The 27,358-nt window shown below is 35.8% G+C and overlaps 1 protein-coding gene across 1 annotated transcript in view; it reads right to left on the reverse strand.

The window, feature by feature from the left end:
* RANBP9 (RAN binding protein 9) overlaps nt 1-27,358 on the reverse strand; it is a 92,130-nt gene that overhangs the window by 38,867 nt on the left and 25,905 nt on the right. The window contains exon 3 of the mRNA XM_025444231.3: nt 574-626. Coding sequence (XP_025300016.3) covers nt 574-626 — 53 coding nt within the window. The remainder of the gene's footprint in view (nt 1-573; nt 627-27,358) is intronic.

Here is a 27,358-nt window from a genome sequence, read left to right on the forward strand (position 1 = left end):
GGAGATTTTATTAAAAAAATAAAATGAAATAAAATGGGAGATTTTTCTATTTTCAAAAAGTCTCCCCTAGAATTAATTTTTAACATTAGAAAACAGAATACCAGAAAATATAATACAAGAATCACTTTCTTCTGATTAACAGTTTTGGAAAACAGTTCTGGTATCCCAACTGACACCTTCCTTAGTTTACTTTTACTATTAGCCTACATTCCCAGAACATTAAACAAAGGAACATAGGTTAAAAGCCAGACATGTGCTGGGTAGCTAAGAGAATCAATCACATTAAAAGATTTCAAGTAGTTGATATGACTATGTAATGGAAGCTAAAATAACAAAACAAAACAAGCAAAAACACAAAACAAAAAAATGCATGGTAAATGCATGGTAGATAGAAGTTTTGTTAAATAGCATAAAATTTCAATCTTTTAAAACCACTTGGCTTCCACTTAGAACTCATAACATAGGTGATTAAAGATAGAACATCAATGTATTTAACTATTTCAATTTATTACTTCAAATTTTTAGCCAGAAGGAGGTAGCCATAAGACAGTGCTATAATTCAATTTTAAGTACCTGGTAGTCTATTCATGTTCACACCTTGAGCAGAAAGACCAATTCCCATGTAACTGTTAAAAAAAGGGAAGGAAGAAAAACAGGTTATTATAACCACATGTGTAAAAATTACCAAATACTCTGAAATATATCAGAACCCAGCCCAAGTTGAAACACTTAGGACAGCTACAAAAAATTTATTACAATTCATTAAATAGCAGGAAGAGCAATATGAAGCAACAATAAAACCCAGATTCACTGTAAATTCCTACAGTACTCATTCATAAATACAAAGTACTAGTAATAATTATTATGCACTCTAGTAACAACTATAAAAATCTTTCAACTTATCTACACATAAATATTTAGGATTAAGACTTCCAGTAAAAAGTATAGGGGGATTTGTGGAAAAAAAGATAAACAGTCATTGGGAGACTTATAATTCTTTTTTGTTTATTTGGGTTTTTTTTTTTTTTGAAACTTGTATTTCTAAAAAGACATAGTAAAAAATCTAGACCACAAAAATTGGGACCTGGATACAGATTCGAAAAAATGTCAAATTCATATAAAGACATTTAAAATATTTAATAACATTACACTTGAAAATATGTACTGTATGGTATCCATATACTGGTTTTCTCGGAGTTTGGCAAAATGACAAAATCAAATTAAATATGGGACTCTTAATTTTTAATTTATCAAACTAAAAGAACAAAATTATCCCCCCAAAAAAAGAAATGTAAGAGGAAGAGGAAAAAGTAATTATTAAGGTATGTGATTCATTTTTAAAAGCTTATAAAATATTAATAAAAGCTGATAAAGATAGTTGAAAAGCAGGAAGAGTATAAAGCAGTACACTTGTAAGTACTGATGCAAAAAACCTCCCCAAATACCAACTAAATAAAAGATGAATCCAGTTTGCGAAAAAGCTAATTGACTATGATTGCATCAAGATTTTAAATGGCACTTGACAAATTTCAGCTACCATTCTAAATAAAAACTCAAGCAAAATAAGAGTAAAAGGAAACTAAAATATGATACACTTTCTTTCAAATCTAATACAACAAGATATTCAACAGTAAACACTGAAACCATTTCCATTAAAATCAGGACAAGCAATTGTCTACAACTGTTAAACATTATTTTGAAGGTTTCAGACAATAATATAATGAAAACAAATAACCAGTATAATATTAAAAGATATACAATAATATTTATTTGTAGTTGCCATGATTATATATATAGAACACTACAGAATTTACTAACAGCTTTTAGAATTACAGTGGACTCTTAAACAATGCAGGGTGCTGGGTGCTGGCTTCCATGAGGTCCAATATCCATGTGTAACTGGATTCCCACAAAACTTGCTACTAATAGTCTACTATTGAAGCTTATGGGTAACATGAACAGTAAAATGATACATTCTTTTTAGACATTTATTTATTTGAGAGAGAGAGAGAGCACATTTATTTATTTGAGAAAGAGAGAGGGCACGCGCGCGCGCCCGAGCACGCACATAAGGGGAGGGGCAGAGGGAGAAGGAGACTCCCCACTGAACAGGGAGCAGGACACCAGACTCGATCCCAGGACTCTGAGATCATGACCTAAGCCGAAGGCAGACTCAACTGACTGAGCCACCCAGGTGCCCGACATATATTTTGTATATTATGTGTTTTATATACTGTATTCTTAATATGGAAGAAAAAAATGTTTAGAAAATCATAAGGAAAATACATTTATAGCATTGTACTGTATTTACTGGGAAAAAACCTGCATATAAGTGTGCCTATGCAGATCAAACCTGTGTTCAGAGGTCAAGTGTAATTAAGTCTTCTGGAAAAGTGACTGGATATAAAAAAACATTTAAATTTCTCTTCTAGTAGTACTAGAGGAAAAAAATAGTATAAACATACCAATCACAAAACTATAAAAATCACAGAACAGGAATCTCAAGCAAGGCATAAAAACAATATATAAACATCTGTAGGGGCACCCGAGTGGCTCAGTTGGTTAAGCATCTGTCTTCCATCCAGGTCATGATCTCAGGGTCCTGGGATCGAGTCTGGCCTGGGGCTCCCTGCTCAGTAAGGAGTCTGCTTCTCCCTCTCCCTCTGCTTCTCCTCCCACGTGTGCTCACTCTCTCTCACTCGCTCACTTTATCTCAAATAAATAAAATATTTTTAAAAACCTGTAAATAGATATGTTATGTATCTGGATAACATGACAGCACAAAAAAATATTTCCAAAATTACTGTATACACATAGTAAGACTTAGGATTCCCAATGAATTTTCAAAACTAGAAAATGATTTTAAAGTTCCTATGTAAAAATGCAGAATTTTAATCAAGAAAAACATTTTTAAAAACAAAAGTAAATTCATGTTTGTCCTACTAAATATTAAAACTCTGAATGAGCTGAACTCACAAAAGCAATATTACTAACAAGAGCAGGTGTCAAGTGAGACAAGAGTGACAAAACATCAAGAAACAACATTTAGAAATCTAGTCAAAAAAGACTCATTAAGTGTGTTTTTTTAGTTAAGTCCCTCTGTTCCAAACAATACAATTTAAGTATTGGGAAAGAAAAAAAAAAAAAGGCTTATTAAGAAGGTAGAAGACTCCAGTCTTTGAGGAGAAGAAATGCAAAGCTGTGAGCAGGGATACAGCAAGGGACCTACAAAGCTGAGTCTATGAGCACTTGTGAATGGCTACCAGTTTCCCCTTCTGAGGACACAAGAATTAAAAATGCTCCCTGCTTAAAGCCAAAGACTGGCTTTAAGACAGGCTTCCACTCCTGAAGATAAGGAAATGCTAATACCACCTGCTGCCTTGGTTAAGAGAAAGAGAGGTCTCTTGATGAATACCAAACAACGCCGTGGAATGATCAGTGGCTGCATCCACAAAGCTGCTAATCCACCCTGAAGAACCAAGCTGAAAATTCTAACGGATACCTGCTTTTAGTTTAAGGGTCCAGGTGCTAGAAAGCACAAACTGTAATCAAGGGAAAATAAGTACAGAAAAAGATGAACAAAATGAAGAAAAACTTTAAATTTCCCAATCAAAATGAGACCACAAAAGCAAAATTCTAAAATATACCAAATACATAGAAGGCCAAGGAAATCTACAACTGCAACAAGAATTCATTCTCGATGACATGAACGAGTGGGCAGGAAGACAAAGCATTTTCAAAAGTACATTCAGGATATGTAAAAGACAAAAGGAATCGTGAGCATGAAAGTTAAAGCCAGATATCAATATTTACTGAGATATTTAGCTATTTTTCCACAACTAAAAAAGAAATTGAATTGAAAATGCATACCACACTGAAAAAGATAAAAATAAACATGTCTCACGTCGGCACATTGTAGAATACCAGTAACACATACTCCTGAGAGTTTCCAGAAGATGGGGCACCAGAGGGCTCAGCGGTACCTTCAGCCCAGGGTGTAATCCTGGAGACTCGGGATCAGGTCCCGCGTCAGGCTCCCTGCGTGGAGCCTGCTTCTCTCTCTGCCTGTGTGTGTCTCTGCCTCTCTCTCTGTGTCTCTCATGAATAAATAAATAAAATCTTAAAAAAAAAAGCTCCCAGAAGAGAACAGGCAGATTATCTGCTCTCCCCAAAAAACCATTAGACTGATGATGATAAACAATGGCACAAAGTACTAAGGTAAAGAACTCCCAAGCTAGAACCGAATGCCTACAGTAGCATTGAAAATGAGGGCAAAATAAGGTTGTTCAAGATAGTAAAAAGCTAAGTTTACTACCCACAGAACCGCATGAAAGAACTATTTGAGGATATGCTTTAGTAGCAAGACAAGTGGAAAAAAAAAAAAACAGAATACATGAGTCAAAGAAACAATCAGCACAAAAAATTATGAAATATGCAACTAATAACAATTAGATTCTTTAAAAATACTATTGCAGGGCACCTGGGTGGCTCAGGTGGCTCATGCCTTCGCCTCAGGCCATGATCCCAGGGTCCTGGGATGGAGCCCCATGTCAGGGTCCCTGCTTCTCCCACCCCCTCTGCCTGCTGCACCCCGTTTGTGCGCTCACCCTCTCAGTCAAATAAATAAAACCTTTAAAAATAAAAATACCATTGCTTTTAAAATCTATAATCCACATACTAGAATACAATTAATGGTACTTTACATATAAAGAGACAGGAAAACATGATGCATATTCAAGAGAAAAGAAATAAAAGAGAAAATGACTCTGAGATGATAAAGTGAAATTGAAATACAAAGAATTTTGAAGCAGCTGTTTTTAAAAATGCTCAAGGATGTACAGGGAAATTTGCTTGTACTGAATGAAATGATAGCAATTTAAACAAAGAGAAACAATAAAAAAAAACAAAAATTCTGGAGCTGAAAAACATCTGAAATCAGCATTTACCTTATGTACTTAACGGCACATTGGAAATGGCAAAACGAGTAAGTAAAAATCAAGAGAGAGCAATATGAAGAACAGAGAGAAAAAATATTGGGGGGGGGGGAGGAAGTCCCTTGAGGCAGTATCCAAAGGTCTAACATACACGTAAACCAGAGTCCCACAAGGAAAGAAGAAGAAAGAAAGAGGAGGAAGAAGAAGGAAGAAGGAAGAAGGAAGAAGGAAGAAGGAAGAAGGAAGAAGGAAGAAGAAGAAGAAGAAGAAGAAGAAGAAGAAGAAGAAGAAGAAGAAGAAGAAGAAGAAAAGGAAAATGGGTTTAAAAAATTTGGGTAAAATCTCCCAGATGTGGGAAAACAAAAACATTTATATATTCAAAAAGCACGGCAAACCTCATCAGGTTAAATGTAAAGAAAAGCACACACCTAGGCAGAAATCAGTTAAACTGCTGAAAACTAAAAGCGAAATACTGAAGGCAGCTGGGGTGGGGCAGGGGGGTGGACAGGACATTTTACTGTCATAGGAACACGGAGCTGAATACTCACTTGTGCATTTCTCACAAGAATATATGAAACCCAGAAGACAGTGAAATGAAATATCTATTAGCACAGAAGCTGGGGGGTGGGGGGGACTCATGTTGTATTATCACATTTAAGTTCCTTAAATTGATTGCACTTTACAAAATCATGCAGTAAAAACTGCAGGGCTTATGGGGAAAAAATGGACCAAGAGCACAGCATTCCAAAATTCCGTCAGTAAGACATTTAGAAAAAGAAAAAAACCCAATTTAAAAAACAACAAAATTCAATAAAAACGATTTTACACATGCTGAGTTGTTTAAAATACATAAACACTACAATAAACATAGCACTTCACACTGAAAAAGACCTGAAGTTTACTTGGGGAAATAGGTACACAGGACTGTAGTTTGTGGGTTATTGTGAAGTAGTGGAAGGAAAGTTATTCCACGGGGGCAAATCTGTAATGGCAGATGTGGATGGGTGTGGCCTGTAACAGGTAGTGAACTATGGCTGATAGATGTCTGAGGTGTTGCATGACATGTAAAAACGAGTTCAAATTCAACAGCAGAGAGGGAGTGGCAAGATTTTTTTAAGTACACGAACAAAAAATTTATCATTGTGGTGCTGTGTATTTAGGAAAGAAAATGAACATAAAAACTTTTCAGATCCATATAACACTACAGATATTTTCAAATTTTACATTTTTTAGCATTTTTAAAATTTTGGTTATATCAAATACCTAACAAGAGAGACTAAGAAGAATAGTTTTCTTTTTTTTTATTTTTATTTTTAGAAGAATAGTTTTAATTCCTACTACAGGTCTAAGTCTACTAGCTTGTTTTCCATCTGTTCTCTCCATTCATCCTTTCCCATGTTGTTAAAATTTTTCTATATTTAACCTTTTTGTTAGCTTTTTGCTATACATTTTTTTTGTTTTTTTGTTTTTGTTTTTTTTACATTTTGGTAGTTTTTTAAAAGATTTTATTTACTCATGAGAGACACAGGGAGAGGCAGAGACATAGGAAGAAGGAAGAAAATCAGGCTCCATGCAAAGAGCCCAATGTGGAACTCGATCCTGGGACTCCAGGATCACACCCTGAGCCAAAGGCAGATAGATGCTTAACCACTGAGCCACCCAGGCGTCCCTACATTTTGATATTGTATTAATGAACACCATGTAAGTGTTAAAAATTGAATCTTTAACATAGTCTTGATTGGATTAGTATATTCATCACATGATGACAATAGAACACAAAAATTTTTAAAGCCTGTATACCTCTTCCCACATTTGTGTACTGTTGTCATGTTTTACTTCTTTGTATGTAACACATCCCACAAGAATATCACCATTATTGCTTTATATAATTAATGCTATTTTGCTCAATTAGATATACAACAGACTTCTCATCAGAAACCACGGAAGCCAGAAGGCAGTGGGATGTGTACTGCAGTGCTGAAAGAAAGGCCTGTAAAGCAAGAATTGTATACGGAGCAAAACTATACTTCAAAAATGGAAAAACTACAACACTCCCAAATAAACAAAAACTGAAAATTTGTCACTAACAAAACTGCATAATAATAATAAAGCAGAAAAGAAAGGAAACTAGATAGTAACTCAAATCTATAAAAAGGACATCAATAAAGTTAACTACATAAACATAAAAGACAGTATAAATGATTTGTTTCTCTTTTCCCACCTAAAAAACATAAAGCAGTAATTATAACATTTTGGGTTTGAATTATATACAGATATAATTTTATGACAATAATAGCAAAAAAGGAGAAGGGAGAAAATAGATATACTATGGAGCAAAATTTAACTACTATTGAAATTAAGTTAGTATTTATATCTTCTTATTAAGATATTCTCTAAGTAATCCTCTAGAGCAACCATAAGAAAATAACTCAAGGAGCACCTGGGTGGCTCAGTCGGTTAAGAGTCCAACTCTTCAGCTCAGGTCATGATCTCAGGATCCTGGGATACAGAGCCCTGCATATGGCTCTACACTCAGCAGGGAGTCTCCTCAGGATTCTCTCTTTCCCTCTGCCCTCTCCCTGTTTGCTCACTCTCGCTCAAATAAATAAATCTTAAAGAAAAAAAAAAAAAGAACTACAGAAAAGTCACAATGAAATTAAAAGGTACACTGCAAACATTTAATTCACACAAAAGAAAGCAACAAAGGAAGAGCAGAGAAACAAAAAGGTAGAACACAGGAAAGTATCAAATGGCAGACTTAAGTCTTGTTATCAGTCATGATGAACAATTAGAAGATCAACAAGGAAACACATACATGAACACAACCATAAACCAACCAGAACTAAGAGACATCTGTAGAACTCTGCCAATCATGGAGGAGACAGGCAGGGAGCCTGATAGGGGACTCGATCCCGAGTCTCTAGGATCACACCCTGGGCTGAAGGCGGAGCTAAACCACTAAGCTACCCAGGCTGCCCTAAAAAAAGACTTTAATAAAAAGAACTATAAGAAAATACTAAAAGAAAAAACTACATAGCAACATATTATATAACCTACTTAAAATGGACAAATTCCTAAAAGTCATAAACCACCAAAACTGAATAGTAATCTTAAAACTTCCCAGAAAGAAAAACTATGCTCTGATGGTTTCACTGGTGAGTCCTACCAAAAAAAGAAAAATTATTACCAATCCTCAGACTACTCCCCACAAATGAGGAATACTTTCTAACTAACCCTACAGGGCCAGTGTTACCCTGTTGTCCAAATCAGACAGAGACAACACAAGAAAACATTAAAAACTATCCTTTATGAATAGGTATGCTCAAATATTCAACTAGCAAACCAAATCTGGCAACACACAAAAAGGATTATACATCATGACCAAGGGGAATTTATCACAGAAATACAGGTTTACAAACATAATCAATGTAATACACCGTACTGAGAAAATAAGGGAAAAAGGCAACATGATCATTGACACAGGAAAAAATTAAGACAAAATCTATAATCCCTTCTTTATAACAAAACTCAACAAATTAGCAATAAATGGGAACCTCCTAACCTGGTAAAAAGCAACTATTAAAAAACCCCATAAATGGAGATCCCTGGGTGGCTCAGTGGTTTAGCCCCTGCCTTCGGCCCAGGGCATGATCCTGTAGTTCCAGGATTGAGTCCCACATTAGGCTCCCTGTATGGAGCCTGCTTCTCCCTCTGCCTGTGTCTCTGCCTCTCTCTCTCTCTGTCTCTCATGAATAAATAAATAATATCTTTTAAAAAATAAATAAACAAACAACCCCATAACTAACATATTTAGTGGTAGAAAACTAAATATTTTCCCCTTAAACAAGAAAAGGATATCCTCTTTACCATTTCTATTCAGCACTGGACTGGAGTTTCTAGCTTGGGCAATAAGGCGAGAAAAAGAAAAGACATTCGTATTATAAAGATAAGAGTAAACATTTTCTATTCACAGACAACACAATTTTGTACATAAAAAAATCCTAAGGAATCCTTATCAAAAAACTAATATACAAGTTTAGCAAGATTGTAATATACCAAGTTCAATATGCAAAAATCAGTTCTGGGACACCTGGGTGGCTCAATTGGTTGGGCATCTGAATCTTGATTTTGGCTCAGGTCATGGTCTCAGGGTCGTGAGACTGAGCCTCACATCAGGCTCCATGCTCAGCAAGGACTCTGCTTGGAATTTTCTATCTCCCACTCTCTGTCCCTCCCCCAGCTCATGCTCTCTCTCAAAATAAATAAAATCTTTTTAAAAAATAAGTTTTATTTCTACTCTCAATTAACATTTTGAAAATGAATTGAAGAAAATCCCATTTACAACAGAATCAAAAAGAATAAAGTATCTAGAAGTCAATTTAATAAAAAAGTGTAAGATGTAAATGCTAAAAACTATAAAACGTTGCTGAAAGAAATCAAAGAACACCTAAATAAATGGAAAGATAACCATGTTCATGGACAGGAAGAATACTGTTAAAATGGCAGAGCTGTCCTAATTAATCTAGAGATACAAGACAATCCCAATCAAAATTCTAACTTGCTTTCCTGCAGAAATTAACAAATCGATCCTAAAATTCACATGGAAATGCAAAGGGGCCCAGGAGAGCCAAAACAATCTTGGAAAAAAAAAAACCTGTGGACTCACACTTCACAATGTTAAAAGTCACCAGAGTTATAATAATTAAGAGTATATTATTACTGGCTTTAGAATAGATACATATATATATTAATGCAACAAATTAAGAATTTAAAAACTAACCCTTATGTTTACAGGCAATTGATTTGGACAAGGGAAACAAGACAACATAATGGAAGAAAGAATGTTCTCTTCAACAACTAATGCTAGGACTAGGTGTTTCTATGCAAAAGAATGAAAGAAAAGCAATACCTCAACATCATATATCTAAATTAACTGAAAATGTGTTAGGAAACTAAGAGGGAGAGCTAAAGTATAAACTCTTAGACAAAAACACCAGAATAAATCTTCATAACCTTAGGTTAGGCTATAGTTTCTTAGTATACCAAAGTTACAAGGAACAACAAAAAGATAAACTAGACTTCATAAAAATACAAAACTTGTGGTTAGAAGAATATTGTCAAGGAATTTGAAACAGGAGAAAATATATGCAAATCATATAGCTGGATTTCTATCCAGAATATATAAACAACTCTTATAACTGAGCAATAAAAAGAAAATCCAACTAAAGGACCTGAATAGACTTTTCTCCAAAGAAAATACACAAATAGCCAATAAGGACATGAAAAGATGCTCAATATCATCAGTCATTAGGGAAATGCAAATCAAAACTACTGAGAACTCACTGCACACACCCTAGGAGGACTAGAATTCAAGAATACATGCATTGGCAAGAATAAGCATTTAGAATTTTCACAGTTGGTGACAATGAAAAACAGTGCAGTCACTTTGGAAAACTGTCTGGCAGTTCCTTGAAATGGTAATCATAGTTTCTTTATGACCCAGCAATTTAACTCCTGACATCTATCCAGGAGAAATTAAAACATATCCACACAAAAATGTTACACAAATGTTCATAACAGCTTCATCTGTAATAGCCCAAAATGTGTTTCTACCTACTGATGAATGGACAAACAAAATGTTATATATCTTTACAATGGAATATTATTTAGAAAGAAAAAGGAATGGAATACTAATATATGGTACAGCAGGAATGACACTGAAAACATTAAGATAAATAAGCTGGAGGGTGCCTAGGTGGCTCAGTTGAGCATCCAACTCTTGATTTTGCCTCAGGTCATCATCTCTGATCTCAGGGTTGTGGGGCTGTGCTCAGCAGGGAGTGTGCTTCTCACCCTTTCCCTCTGCTCCACCTCCCCTCTTTCTAAAATAAATGGATGGATCTTTGGGATGATAAAAGATAAATAAGCTGCAAACAAGGTCACATGTTGTATGATTCTACTTAAATAAAATGCCCAGTGTAGGCAAATCCATACAAAACAGGTAAATGGTTGCCTAGGTTTGGGAGGAGTGACTGCTTATGGGTATAAGATTTCTTTTCCAGGTGATATATCAATTCTCAGATAAATGATAAGGATTGCACAAGTCTGTGAACATACTAAAAACTACCTAACTGTATGTTTTTAAGGGTAAATTTTTATTATTCTGAATTACATCTCAATAAAACTCTAAGATATTAACAAGAGGTCTTTTGTTTTCTGCTACAAAATGTAAAGAACTTGTAATTTGTCACTCCCTTCCCCACAATAAGAAAAAAAAGTTGAACAAATTTTAAAAAATCTACAACTCTCTGTGTGAGTACAGAGGATCAGAACTTATCACGAACAGGAGCTTCTGAAGAGAGTTAACTGGTAAGAATACTTTATAAAAATAACAGTGAATTCCTGAAGGCAGAGCATAAACTAGCTGGAAGCTTTAAAACTCTTGAAGGTCCAGTTTTAAGAGAAGCGTCCACATATTCAAGAGTTTCCCTTTAGTAGCTCTGCCAGATTATCATCCAGGAGGAAGAAGATCTCTTCCAGTTTTGGGCATGGGAGGAGGAAAAGTAACCATTCTGAGATATGCCCAGAGCAACATGTCATCCCTTTTGGGGGGCGGGGGGCGGTGCAGGGAGAGGGAAGAGCTGAAGGGGAGACAGAATTCCAAGCAGGCTCCATGCCCAGCCCAAAGCAGGGCTCAATCTCATGACCCTGAGATCATGACCTGAGCTGGAATCAAGAGCTGGATGCTTAACTGACTGAGCCACCCAGGTACCCCACAATATCTTTTTTTTTTTTTTTTAAGATTTTATTTATGTATTCATGAGAGACGCAGAGAGAGAGGCAGAGACTTGGGCAGAGGGAGAAGAAGGCTCCATGCAGGGAGCCCGATGTGGGGCTTGATCCTGAGACCCTGGGATCACTCCCTGGGCTGAAGGCAGAGAGGCTCAACTGCTGAGCCACCCAGGTGTCCCTCAATGTGTCTTCTTTAACATAGACCTGCCTTCAAGGTAAACTACTTTGTCAGAATCTTATTTGAATTTTAAAAAAAAGAAGAAAAAGGGCAGTGAGACAACTCTAGTTCCAGGTAGCCTTCATGACAAAGGGGGAGGAGGGTAGAGACTAAAATTTTTCTGAAGTTCACAGGAAAGTCCACTATTAACAACTGAGATTTAATCATAAAATTATAAAACAATTCCTTTCCCTGGTACCTTATCACTACATCAGCAAAGCTCTAGTATAATAGTATAATAACAGCAGGTTATAATTCAGAGAGGTTCAAGACACAGACTCTATTCAAGGAGTTTCTAGGAAAACCCCAAATAACAGTGGAAACAAAAACAAGGAAACCAGAGAAAAATGAAGCCTCTGACACCGTCGAACAATACATACACCAAGCAAACATTAAACACAACTTGACTCAGAGCCAGGTTACAAAACTTCATACTAACCATCTATTTACCTAAATTCCTATTACCCAAAAAAATCACATAAAAATTTCAACAAAAAATTACACTGAACACTAAAAAGAAAAATACATTCTGAAGAAATAAAGCAAGCATCACAACCAAACTCAGATAAGGCAGAGATTTTGGAGTTATAAAACTAGTAATTTAAGGTAACTGTTGTTAATATGCTATGAAAAATAATTTTTTAAATGTTAGAAGTTAAAAACACTACTACAAAGAATGCTTTTGACGACTTCATCATTCAACTAAGTGAGGAAGTGGAGTAGCAATCCACTGAAGATATGTTAATAAAAACCTTCCACACTAACATGCCAAGAGAAAAACAGAAAAAAACCAGAACAGAACATACAAGAACTGCAGGACAACTATAAAAAGTATACCATACACATAATGGGGATACCAAAAGAATAAGAAAGAAACTTGGGTATTTTAAGCAATAATGGCTGGGGATTTTTCCAAAATTAGTAATAGGCATGAAACCAAAACTTCAGAAAGCTTAGAGAATAAGAATACTAAATAGAATAAATTCCAAAACATCAACACCTAGAGTTATATTCAAGTTTCAGAAAATCAAAAAGAAAATCTTGAAATAAACTAAAGGACAAAATGAAACAAAAACTCACCTTTAAGGAGAGGGTTAAGAATTACATCAGACTTCCTCCCACAAATCATGCAAGCAAGACGACACTGGAGTGAAATCTCTGAGTGTTGAAAGAAAAAAAAACTAATCTAGAAACGAGTATCCAGCAAAATTATCCTTTAAAAGTTAAAGACAAATAGACTTTATCAGGCAAACAAAAATGGAAAGAACTGCCCAACAGACTTGCCTTGCAAGCAATTTTAAAAGTTCTTCAGAGAGAAGGAAAAAGCATAGGTGAGAAACTCAGATCTACATAAAGAAAAAGATGAGGAATAAATGAAGATAAAATAAGATTTTATTCTTCTTATTCTGAATTGACCTTAATTGTTAAAAACAGTAACGATGAATTGGGTAATTATAGGTAAGTGAAAATGAGAGCAATATTACCTGAGAAGGGAGGGAGGAATTGATCGTAGTCTGTTGTAAAGCACCTGCACTACCTATAAAATGGTAAATCTTTATTTTTATTTTAAAAGATTTTATTTATTTATTCATGAGAGACACAGAGAGAGAGGCAGAGACACAGGCAGAGAGAGAAGCAGGCTCCCCTCAGTGAGCCCGATGTTGGACTCGATCCCTGAACCCCAGGATCAGGCCCTGATCTGAAAGCAGAGCTTAACCACTGAGCCAGCCAGGCATCCTGGTAAAGTTTTATTTGAAAACCGACTTGTATTCATTGAAAATGTCTACTGCAAACCCTAGGGCAACTACCAATAAAATTTTTAAAAGACATATAATTGATATATTAAGACAGAAAAGAAAATGCAATCATAAAAAATGTTCAATTAAAACCAGAGAAGGGGGATCCCTGGGTGGCGCAGTGGTTTAGCGCCTGCCTTTGGCCCAGGGTGTGATCCTGGAGACCCGGGATCGAATCTCACGTCGGGCTCCTGGTGCATGGAGCCTGCTTCTCCCTCTGCCTGTGTCTCTGCCTCTCTCTCTCTCTCTCTCTCTGTGTGACTATCATAATAAATAAAATTTAAAAAAATCATTAAAAAAAAATAAAACCAGAGAAGGGAGAAAACAGATTTAAAAAAAAAATAAAGCAAAAAAACCCAAACCTGATTAATAGCAAACAATTACAAATAACACTGACATTAACCCAGTTACAACAATAGCCACTTTCAATGTGAAAGGTCTAATTTACCAATTAAAAGAAACTGACAGATTGGATAAGAAAACAAGGCCCAAATATATGTCACCTAGAAGAAATGTGCTTTAAATATAAAGACACAGATAGATTAAAAGTAAAGGGATAGAGAAAGGTACACTATGCTACTTAATACTAATCAAGAGAAAGCAGGGCTAGCTGTATTAATTTCAAAGCAGATTTAACAAGGAAAATTACCACAGTTAAAGAAAAGCATTTCATAATGATAAAGAACCAATTCTCGAAGAAGACATAATGATCCTTAATATTTATGCACCTTATAACAAAGTGTCAAAAAATGTGAGGCAAAAACTAATGGAACTGCAAGGAAAAAGTAGTTAAACCCACTATTATAACTGGAGACATCAACAAATTTGCATTGGTAACTGGAAGACACAGCAAGCAGAAAAGAAGTTAGGATGTAGTAAAAGTCAACAGCACTCTCAATCAACTAGATTTCACTGACATTTACAGAATCCTTCTATTCTGTTCCAGTAACAGTAGAATACACTTCTTGTCACACTCACAAAACCATTCACCAAGACAGACCACCTTCTGCTCCAGCAATCACACTCCTAGGTATTTACCTAAATAAGCTGAAAACCAACATCCAGGCAAAACTTGCCCATGAATGTATATGACAGTTTTGTTTTTGTCAAAAACTGGAAGTAACCAAGATATCCCTTGATAAGTGAATGGATAAAACCTCTGATACAAAACCCCACAGAAGTTACAATACGAAAAGTGAACTCTAATGTAATCTGAAGATATTAGTTAATAATACCAATACTGGTTTATCAATTATAGCAAATGTACACTAATGCAAGATATTAATGAGAAACTGGAGGAAGGAGGGATATATGGGAATTCTCTGTGCTATCTGCTTAATTTTTCTGTAAATCTAAAATTGTCCTAAAAATGAAAGTCCACTATTTAGGGGGCAAAAACACCATAAATAAATATAAAGGGCCAACAGGTTAAAGAAATATTCCAGCATACATAATAATGAATTATCCTTAATATACAGTATGCTTAAAAATATTGTGGAAAAGATGTTCACACAAAAACCTGTTTGCAAAAACTCATAGCAGCTCTACTAATTCATAACTGACATATCAACAACACAAAGTTCTTAAACTGAATTAACTGCAGTAAGGCCTTACAATGGAATACTACTCAGTAATAAAAAGCAACAAGCTATTGGTACAAGCATTGATGTGGATTAATATCAAATGTATTAAAGTCTCAAAAATCACATATGATACAATTCCATTCATATGCCATCTCTATGGGTGTGGAGAAGGTTAATGGTCATTCTCTCTTAGAGAAGTATGGGAGAATGATGGAATTGTTTTGTATTTGATTATGGTAGTGGCTACACGACTCTGTGCTTTTGTCAAAACTCATACAGGACTGCACAAACCAAAAAAAAGTGAATTTTACTGTACATTAATTAAAGATAAATTTCAGGGGCATCTGGCTGGCTTAGCAAGTAGAGCATGCAACTCTTAATCTCAGGATCTTGAGTTCAAATCCCATGTTGGGTGCAGAGCCTACTTAAAAAGAAAAAAATTTAGGGGCACCCAGGTGGCTCAGCTGGCTAAGTGCCTTCAGCTCAGGTCATGATCCCAGGGTCCTGGAATCGAGCCCCACATTAGGCTCCCTATCAGTAGGGAGTCTGCTTCTCCTTCTGCCTCTCTCGGTGCTTGTGCTCTTGCTCGCTCTCTCAATTAAATAAAATCTTTAAAAAAATTTTTTTTAAGGGAATACTCTTTTCAATAAATTTTTTAAAAGATTTTATCTATTTATTCATGAGAGACACAGAGAGAGAGAGAGAGGCAGAGGCACAGGCAGAGGCAGAAGCAGGCTCCATGAAGGGAGCCCGACATGGGACTCGATTCCGGGTCTCCAGGATCACACCCTGGGCCGAAGGTGGCGCTAAACCACTGAGCCACCCGGACTGCCGAAGGGAATACTCTTAATAGAAAATGAGTAATATGGGATCCCTGGGTGGCTCAGTGGTTTGGCGCCTGCCTTTGGCCCAGGGCGCGATTCTGGAGTCCCGGGATCGAGTCCCACGTCAGGCTCCCTACATGGAGCCTGCTTCTCCCTCTGCCTGTGTCTCTCTCTCTCTCTCTGTCTACAATAAATAAATAAATAAATAAATAAATAAATAAATAAATAAATAAATCTTAAAAAAAATAAAAAGAAAATGAGTAATATTTGAAATAGGCACTTGGGGGGGGGAGAAATATGAAAAATATTTGACCTTATTAGTAATCAAGGAAATCCTCCTCACAATGGCAAACCATTTTTCACTTAATGTATACTAAAATAATCAGTGACATACGCAAAGCTAGATACAAGAACAGCAGGGCTGTTTATGTTATTTAAAATCCAGGGCCAGCCTATATGTGTAACAATAAAGGAAAGCATTAAATGACTTTATACGCATATATTTAAATTCTGTAGCACTCATGTCCCCATCTCAAGAAGTCCCCACCCAGGCCCAGTGCACCGCAAATACAATGGGTAGAGGAAGAGATAGCCCTGTAACAGAGAAGCCAGCAAACTCTGGCCAGGCTCTGCTAGAATCCCCAATACCTCAAACAAAACAAATCTACGTGGTTATTATAAATGCTGCTATAAAAAAATGTAAAGATATTAGACAATAATAGAGGAGGAAAGCATGTCAGGGAACAGTGCGTACGTACATTTGCAGAAAGGTAACTGACAAAGTTTTCCAAAAGAGCTAATGCGGCCCTTTTGAGTGAAGTAATTCAACTTTTGGAAGCTCCAAAAGCCTGGTGAACTAGGTATTTGTGTCATATAGGATTAAAATTACCTTTAATTTAATCATAAAATTTAATCTTAATTTAATTATAATAATTCATTTAACCAGTGCCTTATTTGAATCTCAGAAGCAATTTGATCAATGTAACTTAACAAAAGTGTTCATGAATTTCAGAAATAATGAAAATTTCAAATTATACTAAACATTAGGTGTTCAGTAAGAATTCATCTAGTGGGTAAAACAGTAACCAATAAAATCCCTTGTTTGATGCTTGATGTTAAAATTTCAAATTCTGAGTAGTTTCTTCTTGTTACTCTAGGTACAAGAGGGATCTTTTCATCTTACAAGACATGAAAATTACTTAATACCTTTTGAAGTGAAATGTCTTATTTCTGTCAGATAGCATAATGACTGTGATAAAATAAGACGCTCAAATTAAAAGCACCAAAAGAGTTACTGCTTCAAGATACATTGGTGTATGTATATCTATTTCTATATATAGAAACTTATGACAGTTATCTATAACTCACGAGCTACCAATCTTAAACTTGTGTAAAAAAATATGACCATACATTCACTTCTTTATGTGAAAGAAAAAAACGTAACTACTTTCAACCATTAAAAGCTTCAGATATATATCCAATTAATGATTCATATAATAGTGCTATAAAATTAAACTAAAAAACATTTCATCAAAGCTGCAAATGTTCCTGTGAAAATATTTAATCAGGTTTTTAGGAAAATGCATATTTCAGGGTTAAAAAGCAATCACTAATCAAACCAGTTAAGAACTTCTAAAAAGGGGATCCCTGGGTGGCACAGCGGTTTAGCGCCTGCCTTTGGCCCAGGGCGCGGTCCTGGAGACCCAGGATCGAATCCCACGTCAGGCTCCCGGTGCATGGAGCCTGCTTCTCCCTCTGCCTGTGTCTCTGCCCCTCTCTCTCTCTCTCTCTCTCTCTCTCTCTCTCTGTCTCTCATGAATAAATAAAATCTTTAAAAAATAAAAAAGCATACAAAAAGAAAGCAATTGTCTAGAGAGCTAAGGTTCAGAAAGATTATGAACACATCAAAAATTATATGGGAAGAAACACATGAAACTTCACTTGATTGCTAAACTAATCATGCTTTTTATTGTTTATATTTTATATGATGCCCTGAACACCTTAAAAAGTTTCCAGGCCAAGGAGCCCCCGGCAAAGCTCCTTATCTCACTTCCACACACACTATCATGCCAGTATTTCCCTTGACCTAAATCATCCCAGAGTCAGGGACCAGAAAATCAGAAGCCACCACAATAGCCCAAAGCCCACGCAGATCCTTCCCACTGGCCCCTTCTAAACTGTTTAGTCCTGCCCTACTTTGCCTATCCCTTGGGAGCCCTGACCCAAGCCCCTCCCTTACTCCTGTCTCCTGCCATCTGACCAAAACCTGGTACTTCCCCTGGGACCCTTCGTGGCATATGGGACCTCCCTCTCTAGGAACTGTTAGTATAATAAACTTCCTTCCCAAGCCTTGTTCTTATTTCCTCCTACAGCTGTTAACCACTTTACCATACCATATCCAACATGTGCATTCTTAAAACAGCCACGATTACTATACAAAAATAATCTAAGAATATGAGTATCTAAAATATTACAAATTACTGGGATCCCTGGGTGGCGCAGCGGTTTGGCGCCTGCCTTTGGCCCAGGGCACGATCCTGAAGACCCAGGATCGAATCCCACGTCAGGCTCCCGGTACATGGAGCCTGCTTCTCCCTCTGCTTGTGTCTCTGCCTCTCTCTCTCTCTGTGTGACTATCATAAATAAATAAAAATTTATTAAAAAAAAAAACAAATTACTAATCACTGGATGATATCTGAGCTAACAGAATTAAGGTCAGAAATTTATAAGCAAATTTACAAGCAAAAGAAAATGGAAATAATTAACCACAATGCTACTATTCAAACCTAGAACATTTTGATTTCCTCTCTATGATGCAAAATTTTGTTCCAATTCCAATTCTCACAGCAAAGCAGCCACCTCACTCTCTATATATATACTGGACTACCCTTCTTCCTCAATCCCTCCTAAAGCAGAAGGATCATGGAAAACAAAACAGGCTCTACTACTTGCCTATGGAAAGTCCACCATAACATACGTCAACATTTCTCCCATTATTTCTAAAAGGGTTATAAAAATAAACGATACCCTTTTTTCCCCTAAAGATTTTATTTATTCATGAGAGACACAGAGAGAGAGGCAGAGACATAGGCAGAGGGAGAAGTAGGCTCCCTGCAGGGAACCCGACATGGACTTGATCCCAGGACCCCAGGATCCTGACCTGAGCCAAGGGCAGATAATCACTGAGCCACCCAGGTGCCTCCAAAATAAACAGTACCTTAAAACAGGGAGTGCCTATGCTTATGAAGACAGCCTTCAAGTACCTATTCACTTATCCTGCCTTTTAAATAATAATTAAGACAATAAAACTCAAAGATCCATGAAAGTAGAACACTAGAGTTTGAGAGGTCCTCTAATAACTCTTTGTCAAGGAATCTCATTCTGCAGTTAATTACAACAACAAACCAACATAACTTGGTTTTCCTGACTTTAAAGTAGCCTGTTATAGTGTTAACCATAGAGTAAGGAAAATAATTTATAAATAAATAAAGTTAAAATATTAAATAAAAAAATTGCTTATTTCAATTTTATAAACTTTACAAGTTTATATCCATCATACCAAGTGAGGTGTACATACAAAACTATAAAGATTGTGGTGTATTTTATTGTTTGATTTTTTAGCAATAACCTTTTGCTTCACAAGTGTTAGAACTTAAAAGCTGACACTGGATCTTTAACACTTTTTAATAGGAAGTCTCCAATTTATAATACAAATAAATAAGATAATAGTGTTTTTACTTGCATCCTGTAAGACTTATATAAGAAAAAAATATAGGGGATCCCTGGGTGGCTCAGCGGTTTAGCACCTGCCTTGGGCCCGGGGGCGTGATCCTGGAGTCTCGGAATTGAGTCCCACAATGGGCTCCCTGCATGGAGCCTGCTTCTTCCTCTGCCTGTGTCTCTGCCCCCACCCCTGTCTCTCATGCATACATAAAATTTTTTTTAAAAATCTTAAAAAAAAAAAAAATACATACAAGAAATGAAGAGAAACTAAATAGAACATAAGAGTAAATAGTCCCCATAGGAAAAAAAAAATGGAACAGAGAAAATTTCCTAAGTAAACAAAGAAGGAAAGAAAAGGTTTTGTGAGCAAATGATAAAGAAGTTAGGCAACGAAGATCCAGCATACATTCATATTTGGAATGCCCCCCCCTCCAAAAAAAGCTATGTAATGGTACAGGATAAATACTGAAAATTATCATATGAGAAAATTTTCTGAAATAAAAGAAGACTTGAAATTATCATTTAAGGCCATACATGAAAAATAATACCAAGATATATTCAATACCTGCTCTTCAAAGAAAATTCTTTTGGCCGTCCAAGTGAAAGACCAAATGTTTTCTTAAGTAGGCTCCATACCCAGCATGGGGCCCAACGTGGGGTTTGAACTCACAACCCTGAGATGAAAATCTGAGCTGAGAGCAAGTGTCAAATACTTAACTGACTGAGCCACCCAACGATGCTAAGACCAATTTTCTTAGAAGGAAAAAAAGATGGCATAAGACTTTGACAATGATATTTCACACTCGAGTCAATGAAGCTCAAGAAAATACACACCAGGGATTTTATATCCAATCAAACCTTCAAATAAAACGGGTGTAATGGTCATAGTTATGAACCAGAAAGGACTAAATAATATGTTTCCAAGAGCCCTTCCTCAGTTCTCTACTAAAGAATTATCTTCAATGACAAAAAAAGACCAAAAAATAAAAAAAATAAAGAATGACAAAAAAACCCTAAGACAAGTTTTAGTATAAGGTCTGGTACAGAGTCATTAAACATATTGCATTTGTAACTAACATTAAATGATGACATAACAGAGCTGTAAATATATATGTGTATGTAAATACTATGTGCTTTTTATAACATGTAGATATAATAATATAACAAAATGGGGGAGAGTTTGCCAAAAAAAGGAATGAACTACTGATACGCTGGACTACCCACATGAATCTCAAGTGCGTCGTGCTGAGAAGAAAGCCTTACTCAAAGAGTTATATGGCATTCTGGTTTCAAATAAAAAAAAAAAATTACAGAAATAGAAAACAGGATCGGTGGTTGCCAGGACTTTGGGGTAGGAAGAGGATTTGGGGTAGGTGATCAGAGGGAATTTGGAGAGATGAAGCCATAGTTCTGTTTCTTGGGGAACCTGGATCTGCCACTGGCTCAGGTCGTGGTATCAGGGTCCTGGGATTGAGCCCCAGATTATTATCAGGCTTCTTGATCAGTGGGGAATCCGCTTCTTCCTCTCCTTCTGCCCTTACTCCTGCTTAGGGTCTCTCTCGCATACTTGCTCACTCTCAAATAAATAAATATTAAAAAAAAAAAAAAAGGTTTGTTTCTTAACTGCAGTGGTTGTTACATGAATCTAAGCATTTGTCAAAATTCACAAAACTATATAGCCTCCTCCCAAAAAGTGGATTTTACTGCACGTATCAATAACAAAATTTTAAATAGCTCCCCCCCGCCCCCAAAAGATACTAGGGAAGAGAGGGGACCTGAAGAAGAGGTTACTAGGGGATTTCATTATTGCTCACAAAAGAGATTATCTTAAAAGAAAGGGCCTATAGGTTTTAGTATAAAAGCAACTTTCGAAATGTAAAACTACACTAACCTTTCCTCTACAGAGAGCAATGAAAATAGACATCGTAAAAAAAAAAAAAAAAAAATTCAAGTCACAAAAATGTTTCAAGTTTCCTTTCACTCCTATCTCCAGCTAACCACTTCCCCAATCTAGAAGCAGCTACTGTCACCATTTATGTGTGATATCTGTTCAGAATTTTCTAAAGCACATTTGGTTATATAGTGGACCCTGAACAACATGGTTTGAACTGCATGGGTCCAACTTACACGTATTTTTTTATATTACAGTACTGTAAGTGTATTTTTTTTCTTCCTTAATCACATTTCCTTTACTCTAGCTTGCTTTATTGTATGAATATATAACAGATATAAAATATGTTTATCAACCATTTATGTTATCAGTAACAAATCTGGTCAACAGTAGGCTGTTAACAGTTAAGTTTCTGAGGAGTCAAAAGTTATACACAGAAAAGCTGGGGTAGCAATACTTCTATCAGACAAAATTGACTTTAATTTTTTTTTATTTATTCATGAGACACACGGGGGTGGGGGGGAGGGAGACACAGGCAGAGGGAGAAGCAGGCTCCACGTAGGAAGCCCGACGTGGGACTTGATCCCGGGTCTCCAGGATCACACCGTGGGCCGAAGGTGGCGCTAAACCGCTGAGCCACCCGGGGTGCCCCAAAATTGACTTTAAAACAAAGACTGCCAAGAGACAAAAATGTACTACATAATAAAGGTACCAACCCAAAAAGAGGAAATAACAGTTGTAAATATCTATGAACAACACTGGAACACCTAAATACATAAAGAAAATATTAACAGATATAAAGGGAAAAATGGACAGTAATAAAATAGTAGGGGATTTTAACACCTCACTCACACTAATAGATAGATCATCCAGATAGAAAATCATTGTAAATGACACATTGACCTGATGGACTTAGATATATACAAAACATTCCATCTAAAAACAACAGAATACACATTCTTTTCAGGTGCACGTGAAACATTCTCCAGTATAGATCATACAGTAGGCCACAAAACAGTCTCAATAAATTTAAGAACATGAAATCATACCATGCACCTTTTCTGATCACAGCAGTATAAAACTAGAAATCAATTATAAGAAAAACACTGGAAAATACAGAAACACATGGAGGCTAAAACAACATGCTACTAAACAACCAATGAGTCAATTAAAAAATTAAAAAATACACGGAGACACATGAAATGAAAATGGAAACACAAAAGACCAAAATCTCTGGGACACAGCATAACCAATTCAAAGAGGGAAATCTGTAGGGAAATTTTGTACCTTAAACCAAAAGAATCTCAAATAAACAACCTAGAGACTCCTGGGTGGCTCAGCGGTTGAGTGTCTGCCTTCCCAGGAAAGAACTTTTTTTTTTTTTTTTTTAAAGATTTTACTTATTTAAAAAAAAAAAAAAAAAAAAAAAGATTTTACTTATTTAATCATGAGAGAAGGGGGGGGGGGGGCACAGGCAGAGGGAGAAGCAGGCAAGCAGGCTCCATGCAGGGAGCCCAGTGCGGGACTCGATCCTGGGTCTCCAGGATCATGCCCCGGGCTGAGGGTGGCACTAAACCGCTGAGCCACTGGGGTTGCCCAGTAAATAACATCTTTAAAAAAATACTGCAAAAAAATAAAAAATATATATTTATTTATTTACTTATTTATATGGATAAAAAAATATATATATGTATATACACATATATATTTATATGGATAAATTCTTAGAAATAATCTTCCAAAATTGAATCAGGAAGAAACAGAAACTCTGAACAGACTTATTATTGGGAACAAAATTGAATCAGTAATCAAAAAACCCTCAACAAACAAAAGTCCAAGACCAGACGGATTTACAGTCAATTCTACAAAACATTTAAGAGGGACGCCTCGGTGACTCAGCAATTGGGCAGCTGCCTTCGGCTCAGGTCGCGGTCCTGGGATCTGGGATCAAGTACCACATCAGGCTCCTACAAAGAGCTTGCTTCTCCTTCTGCCCATGTCTCTGTCCCTCTCTCTTTCTCTCTGTGAGTCTCTCATGAATAAATAAATAAATCTTAAAAAAATAAATTTAAAGAGCTAATGCCTATTTTCTTCCAACTATTCCAAAAAATAGAAAAGGAAAGCTTCCAAACACATTCTACAAGGCCAGCAGTAACATGACCAAAACTAGACAAAGACACTACAAAAAAAGAGAACTACAGGCCAATACCCTTGATGAACAAAGATGCGAATGTCCTCAACAAAATAATAGCAAATCACATTCAACAATACATTAAAGGATCATTCACCATGATCAAGTGGAAGTTACTCCAAGGAGCCAACAAAGATGGTTCAATATATACAAATCAATCAACACGATACACCACATTAGCAAGAGAAAGGATACAAATCATATGACCATCTCAACAGAAGCAGAAAAGGCACCTATAACTCAACAACCATTTTTTTAAAAAGGTTTTATTTATATATTCGTGAAAGACATAGAGAAAGAGAGGCAGAGACACAGGCAGAGGGAGAAGCAGGCTCTATGCAGGGAGCCTGATGCGGGACTCGATCCTGGGACTCTGGGATCATGTCCTGAGCCAAAGGTAGATAGATGCTCAACCCCTGAGCCACCCAAGCAACCCCACTCAACATCCACTAATGATCAAAACTCTCAACAAAGTGAGTTTAGAGGGGACATACCTCAACATATAAAGACCATATATGAAAAAACTCACAACTCACATCATATTCAGTAGGTGAAAACTGAGAACTTTTCCTCTAAGATCAGGATAAGATGAGACCTGGCTACGTTTAGTTAACATAGTCTCAGAAGTCTCAGTCAAAGCAATGAGACAAGAAAAAAAATAAAAGGCATCCATATGGGTAAGAAAGAAGTTATACTGTCACTATTTGCAGATGATGTAACACTACACACAGAAAACCCTACAAATTCCACCAAGAACTATTAGAAGTAATAAATGAGTTCAGTAAATTTGTAGTATACAAAACTAACACACAAAAACTGGTTGTGTTTCTAAACTAATAACCAAGTAACAGAGAAGAAAACAATTCCACTTGCAACTGCATCAAAAAATAAAATATCTAGAAATAAACTTAACTAAGGAAGTGAAACTATAAAACTATAAAACACTGATGAAAGAAATTAAAGATGGCACAAACGAAAAGCTATCTCATGCTCATGGATTGGAACAATATTGTTAAAATGTCCATATTACCCAAAGCAATCTATAGATCCAATGTAATCCATATCAAAACACCAACAGCATTTTTCACCTAAGTAGAACTATACTAACATTTGTATGGAACCACAAAAGACCCTGAATAGTTCTCAAAGCAATCTTGAGAAAGAAGAACAAAACTGGAGGCATCATAATCCCAGGTTACAAGATATACTACAAAAAAAGCTATTCAAAACAATATGGTGGCACAAAGATACACACACAGACCAAAGAAACAGAATAAAAGGTTCAGAAATAAACCCACACTTTTTCTTTTAAAAGATCTTATTTATTTATTTGAGACAGAGAGACAGCATGAGCAGGGGGAGGGGCAGAGGGAGTAGCAGACTCCCAGCTGAGTTGGGAGCCTGATATGGGTCTTGATCCCAGGACCCTGAGATCATTATCTGAGCCGAAGACAGATGCTTAACCAACTGAGCCACCCAGGAGCCCCTAAACCTACATTTCTAAGGATAATTCCTCTATGACAAAGGAGGCAAGAATATGCAATGGGGAAAAGATCATGTGTTCAATAAATGGTGCTGGGGAAACTGGTCAGCTATGTGCAAAACACTGAAAGTGGACCACTTCTTCACACCATACACAAAAATAAACTCCAAATAGATTGAAGACTTAAATACAAGACCTGAAACCATAAAATTCCTAGAAGAAAACATAGGCAGGAATCTGCGACATTATCCTTAGTAACAGTTTTTCTAGACAGGTCTCCTCAGACAAGACAAATAAAAGCAAAATTACTGGGACACTAAAGAAAAAGGTTTTGCATAGTATTAAAAAAAAAAATAAAACCCACCAACAAAAGAAAAGGGCAACCTACTGAATGGTAGAAATTATCTGCAAATGATGTATCCAATAAGGGGTTAATATTCAAAATAAATATATAATATTCAAAATAAATATATAAATATATTTATAAATATATAAATAATATTCAAAATAAATATAAATATATAATATATAAATAAGTTTATATAAACATTTTGAATACATAATATTCAAAATAAATATATAATAAATATATAACATTCAAAATAAAATATAAATATATAAATAAATAATATGATATTCAAAATAAATATATAATAAATATAAATATATAAATATTCTACATATATATATATATATATATATATATATATATATATATATATATAAAACTTACACAACTCAGTAGAGGGGGGCAAAATAATAACCCAATCAAAATTGAGCAGAGGAGATGAATAGACATTTTTCCAAATAGGGCATATATAGACAGCCAATGGAAACATGAAAAGATGCTCAACATTACTAATCCCCAGGGAAATGAAAACCCAAACCACAATGAGATTATTTTACACCTATCCAAATGGCTGAAATGAAAGAGACAAGAAATAACAGGTACTGGAGAGGATGCAGAGGAAAGGGAACCCTCTGCACTGTCGGTGAGAATGCAAACTGATGCAGTCGCTATGGAAAACAGTATGGAGGTTCCTCAAAAAAAAAAAAAACCCGAAAAGATAAATACCAGATGATCCAATAATCCCATTACAGGTATTTACCAAAGAAAACAAAAACACTAACTTGAAAAGATGCATCATCTATATGTTAACTGCAGCATTTTTACAAAGACCAAGATATGGGAGCAACTAAATGTCCATTAACAGATGAATGGATAAAGAAAATGTGATACAAACACAAAATGGATACACACAATGAATATTACTCCACCATAATTAAAAAGAAAACAAAAAAATAACCACCACCACCAAAACAAGAAGGCAACCTACTGAGTGGTAGAAATTATCTGTGACCATGGATGAATCTAGAAGGCATTACACTAAGTGAAATAAGCCAAAGACAGATATCATTTATATGTAGAATCTAAAAAAAAAAAAAAAAAACTGAACACACACAAATAGAAATCATATAGCAACCAATATTCTTTTTAATAATAATATTGGTATTTTAATTTAGAAATATATAGTTATGTTCCAGTACAAAACAAATAAAAAATTATGTCAATAACATTAGAAACAAAGATTTTCAGATTAAGAAAGAGATACTAGTGTAAAATTAGAGAATTCAAGTAAAACTACTTGAAAACTGCACTCTAGGGATCCCTGGGTGGCGCAGCGGTTTGGCACCTGCCTTTGGCCCAGGGCGCGATCCTGGAGACCCGGGATCGAATCCCACGTCGGGCTCCCGGTGCATGGAGCCTGCTGCTCCCTCTGCCTGTGTCTCTGCCTCTCTCTCTCTCTCTCTCTCTCTCTCTCTCTCTGGGTGACTATCATAAATAAATAAAAATTAAAAAAAAAAAAAGAAAACTGCACTTTACTTTGAAATGCATTTAAAAATAACATGGATTGACAGATGG

Source organism: Canis lupus, chromosome 35 (genome assembly GCF_003254725.2).
Source record: "Canis lupus dingo isolate Sandy chromosome 35, ASM325472v2, whole genome shotgun sequence".
Lineage (NCBI taxonomy): Eukaryota > Metazoa > Chordata > Mammalia > Carnivora > Canidae > Canis > Canis lupus.